Source organism: Limulus polyphemus, unplaced genomic scaffold (genome assembly GCF_000517525.1).
Source record: "Limulus polyphemus unplaced genomic scaffold, Limulus_polyphemus-2.1.2 Scaffold153, whole genome shotgun sequence".
Classification (NCBI taxonomy): Eukaryota; Metazoa; Arthropoda; class Merostomata; order Xiphosura; family Limulidae; genus Limulus; species Limulus polyphemus.
In genome coordinates this window covers 896,991-916,565 of record NW_013665763.1, presented here as the reverse complement: position 1 = coordinate 916,565, position 19,575 = coordinate 896,991, and the positions used below count along the sequence as shown (strand labels likewise).

Here is a 19,575-nt window from a genome sequence, read left to right as displayed (position 1 = left end):
TTTTATTTTGCTGTATATGACAGGTATTTAAAATGTGTGTATTGGTAGACACTTTATATTGCAAATATTTACATGTATATTGTTGCTTCACATGTTTTGATAAATTTAATTATTATCTTATGTTTGACCAAGCTTATCTTAGAATGTTTATTATATTTAGTTCATTTATACAGTAAAACAGTAAGTAGAAAATGTTAGTGAGGAATAGGTAAATATTGTGACCACCATTTTACAGACTGTTAAAAAAACAGCTTCAAATACCACACAAAATATTGATTAGTAATTAAGATTATTTTTAAGAAATTATTAGAAAAACTACAAACTGGATAGAACCTTGGCTTTCTATTAGAAAGTCTATATGAATGTGGGTAATAATCTGGTTGAACATTTATGATTAGTAGAATCCCTTAGGACTCTGTTTTCATACATTTACTTTTGTTATTTATTATTTTTTACAATTTTTGGGATCATTTCCCATGTAGTCATTGTTATTAAAAGATATTAACATGCTGAAAAGAGTGTAGACATGGGCTACTAGAATTGGGCAATTAATGGAATTTTATATTGATAAATTGTCAACCTCATTAATCAATTACATTTAACTAATCAATTATTCTCACATGAGACATGTATAGCATGAACAAATGAAAATAGTAATAATCAGAGACACTAATTTTGATTAGTTATGTTCATGAGCCATGACAGTAATCAGTTAAGCTTAACACCCTAGAATTAATCTAAAATAATGAAAAATCGTAATTTCATTGTTTCAATACTTGGACAGCTGGAATATTCAAAAACAATAATAATCAGAAACATTAATTCAGTTAGTTGATTATTATTTTTACATTAATCAATTTAATTTTAATTTCAGATGTGATACATAACCTCTTCTCACATCTAGCTTTCCTGATTCAATGCTGTCCTCTATATGTGAACATTTTTGCTCACCACTATCTTTAAGGCTCCTACCTAATTTCATGTATTTCCACGTGATTTTGCTGCATTGTTACATGCTTATTTGCATGCAACACCCCTTCACCAATAGGAGTGCAACACTGTCTCTAGTGCAGCTGACTCCCCTCTTTACTGATTGTTTAATTATCACTTCTGGATTTGGCACTTGCGGGTTAAGATGTGTAATTTTTCACATGCATGAGATTTTTCAACATTATTGTTTGATTGAAGTATCTACAAAAGCAGCTGTTGTGTGTGTGTTTTTTTTTTAAACAATTCTGCCTGTGCAGACTATGACTTTTATTTTCCACAAAATTAATTACACAGAGATAGTCATTTCCATGCTGTCTAATGTTGTACATCTGAGCTTTGTTCACTCTAGACAGACTACCAAAATTAAGCTTAAGCTTCTTTGTCTGTCAGTGGATGTGATGGTTATTGTGTGGTGGGTGGTGCAGTCGTGCAAGTGGCCTGGGCCTTTTTCAGGCCTTGGCATGGATTTCTCTCCTCTATAATTCTCTTCTGGACATTTCTCACATCAATGCCTTTGCCACTTAAGGCAATGCCAAGCTCTCCCTATTTGAGTCTCCTGTTCCATATCCATTGACACTAGCAGCGGATGTGTTCAGTAGGACTGGTTGGATCTCTTTGTTTCTGCTTATCCCTCTATTCATCTCCTCCCTTGAGTTCTCTCCCTCAGATGGGACACTCCTTATCATGGCCTTCTGATGGAATTCTATTGGCCGGCTTAGACATGTCTTCCTCTTCTGCTCCCTTCTTCTTTGGCCTCATACCTCTCTCTTCCATCCAGCCATCTCATCACTCTGGCTTCACTCATGGGACTTGCCCAGTCTCTTGCAGGACAGTCAGGGTTCTCTTCACATGCAGTGTTCTGCCTGTCCTCCTTAGAAGTTTATCAGTAGAAGTGGTATATTTGTTACCACTGATCTTTGCATTGATCCTTCTCATCCTTCTGTTCCCCATCTATCTTTGTTCTTCACATGGCTTTTTAACCAGGGCTAGTCTCACTTGAGTATTGCTGATTACTGGGCAACTCTCTTGGCTACTTTCCAGATTTCCTGTTTTTATCAGATTTTTTCCTCCCCAGTCCATATTGTGCTGTTTTGTCCCTTTCACCTTCATTGCTTCCTGTCTTCTAGCCTACCTGACTGGGACCTTAATGTTGTTCTCCATGTACTTACCCCACCTCTCTTGGAATCTCTGGCTTTCTTATCCTTAAAACTTATTTTCTCCTCCTTCTTGCCTGTGACCGTTAGTTTGTATGTGTACACCATCAGTTCTTTTTACATTCTATTCCATCACTCCAATGTCTTTCTCTATCTGGATTGAACACTTCTTCATATAATAATTCTGTTTGTGACTCATGAGGGTGTTTCCACCCATTTCTCATCTTTATTATTGTTCTGATCCTGATTGCCTCCTCTGTCTGGTTCATGCAGTTCATTGTTATTTGGCTGTTCCTTCTGTAGAATCCTTCATCCACTACTGTTAGTCTCACTAGATGGTCAGAGGGCTTGTCTGTTTAGCATATTATTCATTAGATGGCGATGCATGTTATCATTTCCAGGTATCCTTTCATGAAATTTGTTATCTATCTCACTTACTGACTGCTCACTTCCATTTTCCATTGGAGTAGATTGGTCAGGCTGTCATATAGGCGACCCCTCACACCTTTGTCACACACTATCTGCATAATATGTCCTTTTCTTCCTCACCAGGCTGTAGCCTACCTCCACTTGCTGTTCTTCACACATAATACTGTCTCTGGCTAGGTAAGTGTCTTTTGTTTTCTTACCCTTCTTTTTTTTTTTACAGAGCCCTCTAGTCCCTTACAGGATCCTGCTCAGTGGTGTTGCATAACAGGGTATACTTAACTAAAATCCACTCAGTGTAGGGCTATCACAGCCTGATATAGCACTTACCCATGAGATTGGGAATCTCTGGCCATTCTCCATGCCTAGTTTAGAACCTAGTGCTAACCCGCTTTTAAAAATAGGGATTTCGTGGACATTTGTTGAACTGTCTTACAGCAATGAGATCTTTCAAACTCCCCAACATGCTTTCACCCACCCATTACCTTTTCTTCTAGTAGATCATGGGAGTCTCTGCCACTTACCAGTTCCTTGCCATTGGGGTGATGGACCAGGGAGGCTGCCTCCCGAATGTGACCAATTCCACTCAGTAGAGAGTAGGGCAGTGGTGTTCTGTCCATGTAGTACAGTTCACCCCTACTGCTGGCTTTTCCCCATCCTACTGCTACCCAGATGTCAATTTCCTGGGCAGTGTTGGATTGGCACAGGACCAGCCAACATGAGTCCTCACTCATTTGCAGTTTGAATGATAAATTCCTGTTCTGTCTCACCAGGCTTGAGGTGAAGATGGTAGAGACCCTCCATCTACCACGGTCCAGATGACTCATTTCCAGTACTTCCTGGTTTTTGACTGGAGTTGACTATGCATATAGCATTTCTATGAGCCTGATCTAGGTTCTTGACTGTGCTTGTGTTTTCCATCCATCTTGGCAACACTTCTTTATGAGCAAAGAGTGTACCCTGGTACAGATGAATTGTGGTCTCTGATGGGTGTGCCCATGTAATGTTCCATGGTATACGATGATTCACTTCATGGGTTCCCTTCAGGCACTTTCTGAAGGTGGCTCATCTAGGTAAGTTTTGCACTGGTCCCTCCACCACTTCAATGTAGGATTCTAGCTATGTGTAAGCAGAGAGTACATATCATATCAGAAGTTAACATTTTCTAATGCTGAAAATGTATTTCCAATAAATATTCACCCCCTCTCATACTTCCCACTCTTCCTTCCTGCTTTCAGTGCATCTTTTCTTGCCTAATCCCAAAGTAACCATTGAACAATCACAATAGAGAGAGTCAGCTGTGCTAGGATGGTGTGTTGCACTCCTACTGGTGAAGGGTTGTCACATGCTTATTTTCATGCAACAATATCACGTGGAAACAGGTAAGTTTGGGTGGGAGAGAGAACGTTTGTGGCAAGCGAAAATGTCTGTATACAGAGGGCAGCACTAAATCAGGAAAGCTATGTGTGAGTAAAGGTGAATATCTGTAGAAAATACATTCTGTGTTGGAAAATGTTAACTTTAACAATTCTGTAGTTAAGGTCATCAATTTTAATAATGAAATTGCTGCATAATTTAAGCTATATTGTTTTTCACATAATTAAATGTTTTAAATATATCAGTAAAGAATCTACTGAAAACTTGTTTTCACCAGTAAAACAATAAGAATGTTTACTTCAACTAAAAGCAAGTTTGCTTCTATAACTGGAACTAAGTTGTAACCAGTTTTACATTAAATTGTGAAATTATATATTTATTGTGAGTCCTCTAGCTACATTTTTTAAAAGTTTATTTGTAAATATGAAAATATTTGTATACAATTTTATATAACTATTAGATGCGTGTAATGTACAATTTGTAAAATATATAAGATATTCTCAGATTAAATTTCCAACATAAACATAAATACTGTTCTTTGGAGTTTCGGGTATTATGGTTGTTACACAACAAACCATTGACATTTCTACATAAAGAATATTTCGTCTGTTTCAAAAGTTCAGTCCAAAAATTACAATAGCTATTATTGATGCATTTATTCATGCCACTAAAGCAAAGTTTCATAAGAAATTAATTTATTGATTGTTAGTAATTAGTTAGATATTTCTTTAGTTTCTGGTATAACTATATATGGTACTTGCCATTTTTTGTGTTTTTACCAAAAATATTAGTGGTACTCAGGCAATGGATCAGTGCTTTCTAATCATTATAAGGATAGTTTTCTAATAATTTATTATATTAAACACTGCTACTTTAACTGGTATATATTATTAGATACATTATTAACTAAGTTATTTTTCAGTTCTGATTTATGTAGTTAACTTGCTTTGATCAGAAGTTACTGATAATTAGATGTGGTATACTAGCAACATCTGTTGTAGATAGCCACTGCTACATGCTTTAAAATTCACAGTTTTAAAATGCCATTAATTACAGAGGAATGTATATTATATATTATTATTATTTTTATCTTGGAGCCTCAGAACATCATTATAAACCATGTTGCCACATTCTTATGCTCCATCTTATGACAATGCAGTTTGACAATAGTGTAGTTTCCATTACAAAAGACTCTGTTGTAAGACTGCCATGTTTAAAGAACACCCATCCTTCCTCCCTGTTGTCCGTAATGCATCCAGTGTACGAGGATGATGGTTTATTAGTTTTATCTCACAGAAATCCATAGGTACTATGTTGGTGATTTGAACAGTGTTTTTCCTATGGAATATCATGAATATCTCTTTCATTTTCCAGCTGCTTGACATATGCAACAATTGAATGGATAAAAGTTGTGAAAGCAATTTGTGTACACATGAGTTGTGTCGCTTTTCCAGTACATAACATAATCAAGAAGGATATTTTGTCACTGATCTGTGTGTTCATGGATTATCACCTGTTGCAGGATGCCACACTTTGCTTACCACAGCTAAGATAATGTTTAATGCAGGTCTCTTTTTGAGTGTTCTTTCAGTCTCAAGTTGATCCATGTTCCTTTGTTTTCCAATTCCATTAAGTAAAAGAGATATCATCATCTTGGAAATTCTAAATCCTCTATCTTAACACATGATGATCTGAGTGTATATTTTGAATCGGCAAGAGCTGTTACATTCCTTTCCCAAAAGTAATCAATTTTTGGTGGCAGAATAGTACCCACGAAACACCAAACAATGCCAAAAGGTATTTCTCATACGTGCCATTTCAGCATTATGTTATATCAACTTTGGTCAGGTAGTTTGCCGATTTACATATTAAAACTTGTTTTGACATAATGTACACAACTCTGTAGTAGGTAAAACCAAGATTAAAATATGCAATGTTTTATTCACGTATTTGTTTTCTATGCAAACATAGAGTAACTTAGAGTACATTCATCATTAAGATTGTATATAGAAAAATAGAATACCAAGTTTTATAAAAAATTCACTGTCAAGTGTACCTGTGTAAGTAAGTAATCATATGTTTAAGCATAAAATATCACACCTACATAGGTAAAATTAGACACCATTGCTTTGTGTAACCATGAATGTATATGAACTTCACACAAAACAAGAAAACAGTGTCATTTCCCATAACTTCCTCTGACCATACACACAGTCAAACCTGTAATCATAAAATATCTTTCTTATACTTCCAATTCTTAACTACATGTTGTACTGAAATACAATTACATATAAAGAAACTCCTTATTAAATACTATATCCCATCTTATGATTTTTCTCTGCAACTTAAGTTATTTTAGATTTCATTACTCATCCTTTAGTTGTTTCTCACTTTCAAAAGTGTTTAGACTACCATAAATTATATCATAATTTGTATTTCCATCCATGTTACTTGAGTTTTACTCTCTTTATATCACTTACAGATTTACTTGTTGTATTTGAAATGAGACCATTCTGAAACATAAAATAATTATGTTTTTTGTTATTTTGATGTTGCTGTTGTTCTTCAATAATTTAAGGTTTACTCTTCATAAATTAGAGAGAAATTTTGTTTTCAGTCCAATCTGATGGGCAGTCAATGTGTCTACATTTCTGATAAAAAAAGCATGCATTTACAAGAAACAGCAAGTGTGGTGGCTGCTCCTTTTGGTGATTCTATGAGCAATCTAGTTGAAAGTTTTTCCTATGCACATGTTTGTTCATTGTTACTTGGTGAGGGAGACTGGTTGTATTGATTATGTCAAATTTGTTAGAATTTTTGCAAGTTTTTTAGTAGACAGTCTTTGAATTTGGTGCAAGAAACTGAGACGTGTATTTAGTGTAATATTGATTTACTGTGTCCTGTTTAACTTTTTGCAGATTATTTTAAAGATGTTAAAATTCCAAATTCTTAACCGTTTATTCTTTTTTTTGGTATTTAGCCTACAAGTTCACAAGATACTTGATTAGAGAGAGAAAGAGTTATGAGTTAAATGCTAGAAAACAGCCCTTCTAGCTGTATTATACATTTTATAATTTATGTTAAGTGAAATTAATTCCTGGTATTGTTAATTAGTTGCTCTAAGTTAACATAAAGGAATTAGGGTATTTCTTGTGTGCTGAGATAATGTATTTTAAGCATACAACACAATTGTCCTGAGGTTTAAAGATTGAATCATAAGCTTAAAGATATCATCTTAGGACAAACTGATATCTAGTTATTTTACATAATTTTGTCTTCTTTACAAAGTGACAAAATTTTAGTCATTTCTTTTAGCATTTTTTGTTTTAGAACCTACTCTGCAATTAAATAAATTGCATTTATACACATAAACACACAAAAAGAATTTGTTGATTTGCAGTTTATTACTTTTTAGAGTATACTTAGCTTATATTTGACATATCTTATTGACTCCTATAGGAGTAGGAATACCATAGTAACTTGCTAAATCAAATATATTTATAAAATGTAAAAATACTCACTACATATATTGCGTACCTCATTTTTCAGATTGTAAATGAAATGCAGGAAGTTGAGCAACAACACATGACAGTGGCTTGTAAGATGGCTGAACAGCTGGATCAACTAAAACAAAGAGAAGCAAAGCTTCAAAAGGAACTAGAAGCTACAGAGCAAGCCAAGAAAGTAGAAAGCTCCCCAAGAAAGCAGACCAATAGCCAAAAGTGTTATCTGGATGAATTAGCAGCATGGAAAGAAAATGTAGAGCTGCAAAACAGTGTGCTGCAAAAATTACGTGTTGAACTAGATTTAGGTCAGCAACAACTTGATACTAAGGAGAAAGAAGTGGGAGCTCTTCAAAATGAAATTAAAGGTGGTAAACATAAAACTTTGTCATAGGTCTAAAAGATACTCACAAACTCCAAAACAATTTCTAATCTGATTCTTAAAGTCTTTCATCTGTGAAAAATATATCTATCATAGTGGAATATGTATTATTAAGATAAATTTAATTGTATTAGATTAAACTTTTTTTTTCAGCCATGGTAATTTTTATCCTTCATAATTACTCTTGCTTATTTTCATTGAGATACTTCTCTAAAAGTAGAAATGTACTTATCTATGATTTAATATTTAAGAGTTCTTATTTAATCAAATACTTAGGGAGTATGCAAACAATGTAAATAAAAAAGCTAATTATAGTAAGAAAACATTTTAATTATTGATATTTTATTTATTATTAAGGGAATATAAAATTTTAAATATCTTAGCATTTAAATGAAATACAACAACAATAAATGTTTGTTTTTACTTTTTAATCACACAAATTTAATTTGAATTTCGAGATCATGAGAACTTGATCTGTACATCAGCTGAAGTACAGGAAATAGCAATAAGTTAAAAATTGAAAAATCTTTGAATGTTTACTTCATTAAGATTTTTTTTAAAAAGTTTGTTTGTATGTATGTATATACATAACTAGATACCATGCTTTACAATGTTCACGATAACTAACATATAGCACATAATAAATCTTTTGTTTCTAGAACTTCACCACAGACTGAATCAAATGAAAGGAGGAATATACCTTGACAATGATATGACTCATTCTACAAAAAATAGTAATATTGTTAAAGAAGAACAGTTGTTAAAAACTATTGAAAAACTTAGGTATTTATCTATTCTGAAAGAAATATAATTTAATCCTTTCCTTTTTAAAGATACAGTATATGAACAAGTTAAATCTCTATTCACATGCTTTTTTATTTGATAAAATAGTGTCCATAAACTATTTAACTTGACTCTGCTTGTTATACATTTTCTGATAAATCTGTTAAAAAGTAACTGAAATAAAAGTATTGGATGATTTAAATTTGATGTATCTTTTTTTGTGAAAATGTGTTTATTGCAATTCATAATTGATTTTGATCATTTTTAAACTATTTAATCTAACTCTTAAAGCATGTTTTTAAAGTCTTGGGTATACTTAGAATATGATAAGTCAAACTATACATTCATATTTAAAGTCATGAATTTGAATCAACTTAAATCAGGTAGCATTTTGATTGTTATGTATATGTAGGTTTTAATATTAGAACATATGTTTTGAGTGTAACTATGGGTTTTGTTTAGGAGAAATGGTAGGTCATTTAACTCACTCTAGTATGGAATACTTTTCCTGATCTGGAAGTATACTTCATTTTCCAAAATATTTTTAGACTGTTATAAAGCTAAGTCCACTGACTCTTGAAATATTATCTCCAAAGCACAGTTAATTTATTTATGGGTGTTGAAAAGTGTACACATTCACATGTATCATGTAAAATAATAACTCGGTATGTTTGTTAATTAAGAAAAATTTTGTTTCAGAAGGAACATAGAGTGCTTTGAATTTCTTATAGCTAAAGTATTTGAGGCATAAATTGAAGTTGAAGCTGTTACTGATTAGTGTCAGCACTATTTCTGATAAAGCAGTCAGAATTTATGTGTTTCAGTAAGAAATTAGTGTTTCTACTTTAAAATCTATGTATTTGTATTTGTTGTAATCTATGTATTTTACACAATAGTTGTAAGTAATTTTCAGTGATGATATATATAGCTGTTGTAAGGTTTAATATTATTAACTAAATCTGCTTTAGAGATTTGCATGTCACTAACCTTTAGAAACTCCCACCTAAACAAGATTTCTCGTGATTTGTGCTACTGCATAATAATGACCAATAGGAGCGGGACACAACCTTCCTGTGCACTAACTCCCTTTATACTTTTGCGCTCATGATATTCATTCTATTCCTCTGCACTGGACACATTAAACATGTTTTTTTTTTGTCAATTTAACAAGATTTGCAATGTTTAGGGAACTTTCCTTCTTTTTGTCTATGAACACTAATTATTGTAACGTCTTCTACTGCTTGTATGTGTGCTTAATTTACTCACACATGTTGTATAACACTTATAGCTTATGGAGGCATGTTCTCTGAGGATGGTGTGGTGGCCATTGTGAATAGAGTTGTGGGTTCCCTTATGCTTCCAGGGCCTTCAGTTCCAGTCCCTTCTTTAGTTGTTTCTTCCTATTGTTACTGGAATGAATGGTGGAAAAATTTGATTATTCCTTCACCTAGTTAAGCTTTGAGAACTTCTCTCCCTGTTGAACAAAAACTTCAACTTTCTCACATTCTTAGTCCTCAATTTCACATATCATTTTTATTCCTAACTCATTTCATTTACCATTGCTGGACCACTTACGTTTCCACAACATCATGCCTTGCCTTCCCATCTATCTGATTCCTGTTTCCTTGTGTTTCATCTTTCTGCATCCCTTTTCGTGATTCTCATGTTTGGGATTCCCTTTGCCTGTTGGGAGGAGGGGACAGTTGGCATCAGTTTCACCCTCCAGTACCCAATACTTTTGTCTTTGCCTGATCCTTTTTACCACACATCTTTACCTCTTCTCTCTACATCTCAAGTCTGAAGCATTCTACTGTGCCCCAGAGAATTTTGCAGGTGATTCTCATTCCATTCATTTCTCTATTGTGGCCATTCCACTTTTACCATTCCCTGCCCACCCGCCTCTTTGTTGTTGGGGGTTGTTTGGTAGGGATACTCTTTTATCCTAAATTTGACTTCTTCCTTCCCTTCTACTAACCCTTCACCTAGCCTCTTTCTTTGCTCTGAAGTTTGGAGGTATTCCTGTTCTGATTGATTCACAAGCTGAGGCTGCCCATCATCAATCATTACGTTTGTACTTTATTTTCACACTGTAACCCTACCCTCTACCATTGTACCTCATTTTAGTTCCTAATTCCCTGTTTTTGAATTTCCACTTCACAACTTCCTCTTCTACTTAGCATCAGACTTGCTGAGCTTGTTGGTGTTGTTTCTGTCATGTTGGGTCCCATAGGCACCCAGCAATCAGGATTTGAGCTCCTGTAGTTTTTCTACTTTTTACCCATGGACCTTCTCTCTAATTTTCTTTACCTACTCCTTCAGTCCTCATCTTGTTTAATTTTCTCCTTTCACTCCCATCTATGTCCAACATCTATTTGAGGTTGTGTCCATGTCCACTTCCAACAATTCCTCCCTCCCACTCAATATCTTATTCACCAGAGGGGGGGGGGGTTCAACTCATTCTCAGCTGGGATCATCCTTCTCCTATCTGTCTGTGAGTTATGGAACTTATAGTTACTAGGATTTGTGCCTATCCTACTCATTCTGCATGTGAGGTTTAGTGTTTGGTGACCATGGTTTCATGAGGACTGCTTATCCCTTGGTCCATTTGTCCTTGTGTGCCCAGAGGGATGCCTCTCAGGATTTTTTTACCTCAGTGATTCCCCTGTCCCTTCCTCAATTCTAATACTTGTATGGGTGACTGGATCAATCCAATATCACCTTCTGTGTTCCATTACCTCCGCCTGCATTGGACCTACACCTCTTCCAGTATGCTTCCCTCTTGTTGAGGAGCATCCTTGAATGACAATTTTACATCTGGCACATGGACCCAGGACAATTCCTTTCCCCATTTCCATATGCTCGAACTTCTGGTAGACTGTAGGACAAGATACCATTATTACCACTCCTAGTAGATCATTTTGTAATGTACCATTCCTACAACTTCTTGGTTTTCCTAAATTAACCACCATGGAGTGTCTGATCTAGAAACCCTTGTTTTCAATCCCTGGCCCTTCCTTATTGGGCCAATTTTCAATGTTTGGTTTCCTCACTTGCCATATACTATGAATCAGGTTATGGACTGCTTCTCTTGGGCAGACCATGTTCTGCCCACAGATGGTCTCTTCTCCCCTTGTTTCCATTGGGGATGCTTTCTTGAGGACTTCACTCATCGCTGCCTAGCCAACCTTCTCACTTTTATGCTTCCTATCTTCTGATCATCTGTCCTACATCCTTCAGCCCTGGCTGTCATTGCCTTCTGCCATGCCCAATATTGTACTTTTCATAATGCTCATTCACCTTTCCAGCCTGTATCTTGGGTCCTGGCCTTGACTAGAGACACTCTTATTCGTGTCCTCTTGGTGGTACCCCTCTGACTGGCTTACCCTTAGTTCCCTCTTCTATGCCACCTGACAACCCAACTCCCTCTCCCTGCCTATTATACACTATTTCTTCATCATCTCCTGTCTCCTATTCATCATGGGATCTTGTCCTTCCACCTTCACATTTGGATTAGTCTGGTCCATTGCTCATTGAATCAGACTTTCCCTTCTGGTAATCTTTTCCTTTCCTAGTCCGGGCATCATTTGACCTTGTCCTTCTATCCTCATAGGGGTGTAGCTTTTGACATTGGTCAATCTGTCACCACCTTCCTTCTGATCTTTCTACTGTCAAACATCTCTCTTCCCTTTACCAGGCTGTTCGACAGGGTCCAGATGTCTCCACCTTTGCCAGCTGTTGAGTGGCCTAGTTTTCAACATTTCACATTTCTTGATACCTCAATGTGTTTCTTTTGTCAGTTCTCTCCACTTTCTTCTGGTCCTATCTTCTCCATAGACACACTTGTCCTGTTTCCATGCTTGACTGGGATCTCAGTGTCATCCTACGCACTTTTACTCATGCTCTTTCAAGCTGTTGGCAACATGCAACTTCTACCACTTTCTCTTCAGACATATTCCTCTTACTTCTCATTTGTGGTCACCATCATGCAGATCTTTATGCTAATGACTCATACCATTCCTTTCCATTGACCTTATATTCTTATTTCTCCAGACTGGTCCTTCCTCTCTCAGTCTTCAATTGCTTGGGGAGAAAACCTCTACCCTTCTCCTGTATTCCTTTCCTTCTATGTCACTCATCTGTGATCATTTGGACCCAAACAGACTTTTGTGTTCTGTTTATGCTGTTCATTGCTACTTAGCTCATACTTATCAATTACGGGGTTTCCTTCTTCCATCTACATTCCCTGTGATTCCTCTTCCTCCAGAGACAAATCTTCTACCTTAATAGGGTCCACCAAATTCGTTGTTTGGCCTACTCCTCATAGGACATTGTTGCTCATAGATGGTTAATATTTCATCCCCTCATTTCTCATTCTCTCACCAGTTGTTTCCATTGGCCAAGATCCTTTCAGCTGGCATGCTCACTTTCTTTGCCATCTGGCTGTCTTGTCTCCTGTAGGTCATTGCCTGCTTCTGTTCATTGTCCTACAGTCTACCCACCATCTTTATTCCATTTGCTTATCAGATCCTGCCAAGTGGCTGGTGGTGCCTCCCAGGGTACACTTATTTCCCAAAATTTTGCATCGAGGCAGGATAACAGAAAGCACTCATACAATCCACCCTGTTGAGATGGGGTGTTCTGCCAGATCACTTTAGGTATCCTTGTGGTCTGTTATGATATCTGTCTACTGTCTGATCTAGACTGTACCTATTTCTTAGACTATCATAGAAAAAGCCAGCACCAGGGGGTGCTCTGCCTGATTCCCTAGCTCTTGCTTGCTAAATTTTCAAAATAGGTTTATATGGTCACCCATTGCACTGTCTCCAGTTAAAGACCTTTTGGGCTGAAAAAGGACTGATGGGGATCAAGATATTTTTTCCAGGTCTTCCCAGTGCAAATTATTCTCCCTTCTTCTTCGAGTGGAGCAAGGAAGACCCTTACCACTTACCAGTTCCTAGCCACTGGGGTGGTGGACCCTAGAGAACCCTCACTGATTGGGACCTAACTGTTGGGGCTAGAACAAGGGATACCAAGCATTGGGTAGTGGAGCAGTAGTGACACTGTTAATGTAGCGTAGGTCACCCCTCATATAATTATACCATCAACATACTAGAAGCATACTGTGCCTTCCTTCTACAGTCTGCACATGTCCAATAGAGTTGAGGTAATCACATTCCAAGAAATGTGCCATCCTCCTGCAGGGGGTGACTGTACAGTAGAGTCAAGTAAGCATGCACCAATATACCATGCCCTCCCCCTGTTGTTGTGTCTGTTCAATAGAGTCGAGGTGAGCACATGCTGTAGGCACATGCCCTCCTGCAGCTGGTGATGTACCAAGAGTCTGAATGTAAAGTTGTGGCGAGCACGCACCACCATTACACACACTATGGCATGAATTCTGTGCACTACTGCTGTAGTTTGTGTCAGTCCAAGAGTCTGCTGGTAGAGTTGATTAATTTCTATGCCCTCCTCCTGCAGCCAGTGTTGGTTCAGTAAGTTTGACGTTAGATTTGAGGTGTGAACTACGTATGGTGTGAATGTGCCCCAACCATGCTACACACATTGGTTATCTGACCTCTTGTGTGCAATTACTCAGATGGCCATATTCTTCTTCTGCCCATACCCATGACACATGGGGCTCATTAGCCTCTTCCTTCTACTCTGGGCAAAGAATGCACCCTGTAAGAGATGAGATGCAATTTCCCATGAGTGTGCCCCTATGGAGCCCCTGCTATCAGAAGTCACACTCCATGGGTTTCTTTTGGGTGCTTTCTGAAGGGAGCTCATCTAAGTAAATTTTGAACTGTTCCCTCCACCATATCAATGTAAGATTCTAGTTTTCCATGTACAGAAGTGTGTTTCACTTTGCCTGAAAATGTATTTCCAACAGATACTCACCTCTTTACACACTTTCCACTCTTCCTATCCCCCCTTCCTGTGCAACTTAGTATTCCTTGCCTCATCATAGAATGAAGATCACGAGTGCAAAAGGCATAGAAGGAGCTAGTGTGCAGGGAGTTTGTGTCACCCTTCTATTGGTGGAAGGTTTTTACTGCATAATAATGTCATAATTCAGTAGTGGAAGTCACGAGATATTTCATGAGTTTAGGTGGGAGTTGTCTAAAGGCTAGTGCCATCCAAATATCTAAGGCAGACACGCAGAGAAGATAGCTTTCCATGTGAGAGGTGAGTATCTATTGAAAATGCATTTTCAGGTAAGGAAAATGTTAACTTTCAGCTGTTTGTGACTTCATAGTTTATAGTTTCTTTTCAAATATAATAAACTGCCATCCATGGTTATAATCAAATGGCTTGTTAGGGTTGAATGTGCATGTTGTTTGAGTTATGTTAGCAGTTACTGTTCATAAAGATTATTTATTATTTTATAAATATTTTTTTGCTGTCAAGTTTTAGTTTGCTTCTTCATGTGTTTTAAAAATGGGTAGTTTTTATTTCATCAATGTTTGTATAATAAAGATGTTATTTCTTTTAAAAAAATGTTATTTATTGATATCAGAGCAGAAAGGTCAGTGTATCGGCACCAACTTGAGGTCCAACAGAAAGTGGCTAGAGATGTAAGGAGTCAGCTGGACTCCACAGCTTCTAGACTGGTCAGTCTAAAGACTGAAGCAGCTTCCAGGTACCACAAAATTGTTGACCACCAGAGGGATATGATTCAGGTAATTCAATTCACCTTTTTTTCAGTAATTTTTGTAGATTTTCAGGGATGAAGATTTTGACCATGTGAATAATCGAGGAACAGTATTCCCCTTGTTTTAGTGTTTACTGCATAAGTTATCAGTGTATAGGATCACATTAAATCATGGTTTAATAATGAAATGTGTTTTTGTAGGGAAATGTGTGCTTGATTTTATAATATGCTGTTCACTATATTACAAATTGTATTTTGAAAGCAGCACATTAGGAAATACTGGAATAAATTAATTTGCACTTATAAAAGTGTGTTTATTATTCTGAACTTGAATTATGAATATTGTGAATCATCTTCCTTTAGAAAACAACATAAACAATACGTTTTTAATCTTATGGTTAATTTTAACATAAACGTGTTTAGAATTTGTGTGTAGTAATTCTGCCATATTAAGTTGCTTTGTAGTTAATTAAGTAGACAAAAGTGCCTTATTGGGAGGAATCAGAGGATAAGGTTGAGTTTTCATGTAGTGAATTAAGTAGCACAACTGTTTTGGGTAAGGGTCATACCAGGAAATTTTATTGTTATATGGTAACCTGTATGTGACAGAACTGCATTGAAAATTGAGTATGACTTAGGTTTCATGTAGTGGATTTTATAATTCCTCACAAAACGAGTCTGAGTAAGATAAAAGTTGTTAGACAAAGCTGCCTTGGAAAGAGACACTATAAGTTTTGTAGAATGCTATCTACACTTTTCAGATATAATTGTAGCAGTGTTTACAGTAGCAGCTAGTCTTGGCAGTTTTGAAAAATGGGAAAAACCAGGTTTAAATCCATTGGGTTTTAAGTTGTTTTTTTGTTACTTTATTTGGATCAGCTACTATTTTTACATTTAAACAATGAACATGAAAACATCCTTTTCAAACATGTCCAATTAAACACTAACCATTACACACACACATATATATATATATAAGTAAGTGTCCGAAATATCATAAAAAAGATTGATTTTGTTGTTTATTACACTTACAGATACTTTTTGTTAATAACTCTACCAGACTTCTGCTGATTGACAATAGTTTGTTGCACACAGTTTAATCACAAAAATGGTAAAATAAATCTGTAAACAAATTTCAAGCTAAAGTGGTGAATGCTTTGAATTATGAAGGTTTTAAACTCTTGTAAACATTATAACATGTAGCCAAATCTCTGTATAGTTATTTGATTAATTTTTACTGCATTGATATCCATAGTACACAGAAGTATTCAAATATAGCTTAAGTGTGGTCAAAATTATGGAGTCAGAGTAGGTCAAAATAAAAGTTTTTCATCAGATTTTCAAACCTCACTTGGGTTTTATCTGATCAGTGTATAAATTAAACAAGAAAAATATGTATTTTGTGATTTTTTTTGTATTACTTTAAGAATGACATGGTTGTGAGAAATTTTTAATTTTCAGAAAAAGGAACGCCAAATAAAACGCCTGAAAACTGAATTGCACCATGTGACTTGTGATTTACATGAAAAAGTAGTTCTATTAGACAAGCAAAAAAGGGATATAAGGTAAAAAAATGATTCTACATTGTAGGGTTCTTAGTGTAGATGACATTTAAATCAAAATGTATCGTAAATTATCATAATCGTAATTTACATGAATAGTATTATACTGATAAAATGCAACAAGTGGACTCTGTTGTATGAGAGATATGCTCTGTAAACTTATGATTTCGGTGTTGTCTCATTTTGCCTTCAAATTATTGCTTTTTTACATATCATTCACTACCATCAAGGTCCACTTATTGGATTGTATAGAATAATTTTATGTTTTTGCCAGTCACAACTCTCACTGTAAAGAACTGACCAAGAGAATGGAAGAAATCAGTCAGTCATTTGCTATATAAAAATACAGCAGTAACTAGTAGAGTTAATCACAGTATTAATGGTATTTTTGTTATATGTGACTTGTATGTTAGTAGGAATCCTGTAACTAACAATCTTGTCGCACAAACTATTAGGTATATAAATTGTTAGAGTTTTTGTTTTTTGAATAACTCGTAGTACACGGACCCCATCACTAATTCTAGGTTTGCTTTTATTTTGTAACCAGGCTAACAATTTGTAAGTGTAAGACAAATATGTGAGGACTTTATTAATATGTTTAAATGCTGTTTTCATCACTTTAAGGTGAAATAATACCTTTATATATATACTTTCTCTTCTAAAGAATGGACATATTATGTGTTACCAGTGGGCTCATATGAATTTCATTGCCTAGCTAAACACTTTTTCTGAAACTATTTATGTACCAATTTACTTGTGGGATCATGACTTTGTTTGTTTCAGGGTTCCTAAAACATACAAGTCCACAAAAGAAGTTTAAAGAAAAATACCATTAATATTATAGTTACTCCAACTAATTACTGTTGGGAAACTGTATGTCTTTTATATAGAAAATGAGTAATTTATCTCAAATTTTTGGGGGTCAGTTCTTTATTCTGGGTACTGTAAAATGCAAAATGTAAAGTTACTCAAGATGATGCAAGATTTTTTGACCACATTGGTAGTAAATGATAAGCAAGTTAGCAATTTGAAGATTAAGTCTTGTACAGCATGTAAAGATCATAGAAATCACTCATTAGAAATCTACATTATATTTTAAAGTTTTAACAGATTTAAAAATTTTCAAGTTAATCTTATAGTATTAGTTTTATTGTTCTTCTTTACTTTTTGATTCTGAAAGGGAGATGAATAACCAGCTTGATAATAGTGAGAAAGAGCTGAAAGATAAAACCAAGCTGTTGGAAGAACTTCAATTTCAGGTTTCTGGTGGCATAAACTCCCAAACATCTGAAGATGATTGCCAAACTGAGGTATTTTCCAGTGATTTAGAATTATTAACTCATATGCAGTATTAAAATACTAATTTATTTTGTTAACTTAGATACTCTCAAGTATTAAAAAAAAAAGTTAAAAAACTATAAGAAAGTAAAAATGGTAAATCAGTCTTGTCTGGTATTAGCTAGTGATCTAGAAATTTTGAGTCCAAATGATTCTGTTCACAAAAACATAACAAACTACACTACAGGAATTTGTGACATATTGGACTTTTTTAACTATGAAGCTTACTTATCCTGACTTTTTATATCTTGGTTTTACCAGTGTTTTAGATAAAACAATATAAGTAATTTTTTTTTACCATAATAGTATTCAAAGATGTATAATAAAGTATAGTATTTAATTGTTTTCTGAAATATTGGGAAAAATCTAATCAGGTTAATATTTTGGGAATACTGGTAACTTATAAAGTTGCTTGTTATCAAATACTACTAGACTAATTGTTAAATAAAATTGTGCAATATCATTAAGCATTGTGAAACATTTCTAATGTATTAAGAGGAGGTGTTAATACATCCTTGTACTTTCAATGTATGTTTTTGAATAAGAGTCTTTAAAAACTTATTTGATCATTTTGGGAATTTGTATGTTTTCCTTTCAGGCTTTTTAGTATTTGTTGTGATGACACACAAGTTCAGGATACAAAATAATGTTTGTCATCAGTCAGAAATTGAACAAAGTTTGTCTGTGACTTCACATGTTTTTATATGATTGGTCATGTTATCTGTTGAGTATTAATGTGACTAAATGCAAAAGATTGTTTTTTAATGATTTATAATGAACTTTTGTTGCTTTAAATGTGAGATCAACAAGATAATAAAATTAACTTTTGAAAATGCAGGTATAATATATAAATACCATCAATGTGTAGTCAAAGCTTGATTGTATATGTAACATGCTGTATAATCCATACCCAACAATAGCTTACAGGAGAGTGGACACCCACCTGTAGTTTTTAAATTTAGCCACATAGCTTAGTCACTAAAATAAAAACCTTTTATACTATAAACAGGACATTTTAATTGCCAAACTCAATTGTTATTAGCCACTGTTATTCAAATGCTAAATAAAAGTGATTTTGTGAGAAACAAAAAAAAACTGTGTAGTAAAAAGTCAAATGTTTCACAGGTTCCTGTATTTTTCTAAGAAGGAACTCATTTTGACACAAATTGCTATAACACTAGTTAATATTATAAAGTCAAGTTAATCTGCTTTATTTGTGAAGTAACAAAAAAACATTAACAGTCAACATCTGAAAATGTAAATATAGATAAAACATGAGTGAAAGGAAATATGTTGTGACTGATAAAGTTATCAGTTTTTCCTCGTGTTTAATGTTTGTACCTGAAGATGACCAAATATGCAGTCAAAACATTGTACTTTCATTTCGAAAACATACCTCACCTCATAC

At 34.9% G+C, this 19,575-nt stretch overlaps 1 protein-coding gene across 2 annotated transcripts in view; it reads left to right on the top strand.

Annotated features, from left to right (window-relative positions):
• The window catches only part of LOC106476223 (myosin-3-like), a 100,698-nt gene that overhangs the window by 38,256 nt on the left and 42,867 nt on the right, over positions 1-19,575 (top strand). Inside the window, exons 2-6 of one of the 2 annotated variants that reach the window (XM_022381209.1) lie at positions 7,497-7,818; positions 8,492-8,615; positions 15,133-15,295; positions 16,729-16,832; positions 18,010-18,139. In XM_022381209.1, the coding sequence (XP_022236917.1) occupies positions 7,497-7,818; positions 8,492-8,615; positions 15,133-15,295; positions 16,729-16,832; positions 18,010-18,139 (843 nt within the window). Of the gene's footprint in view, positions 1-7,496; positions 7,822-8,491; positions 8,616-15,132; positions 15,296-16,728; positions 16,833-18,009; positions 18,140-19,575 lie in introns of both variants that reach the window. The other variant, XM_013936893.2, reaches the window with a different exon arrangement.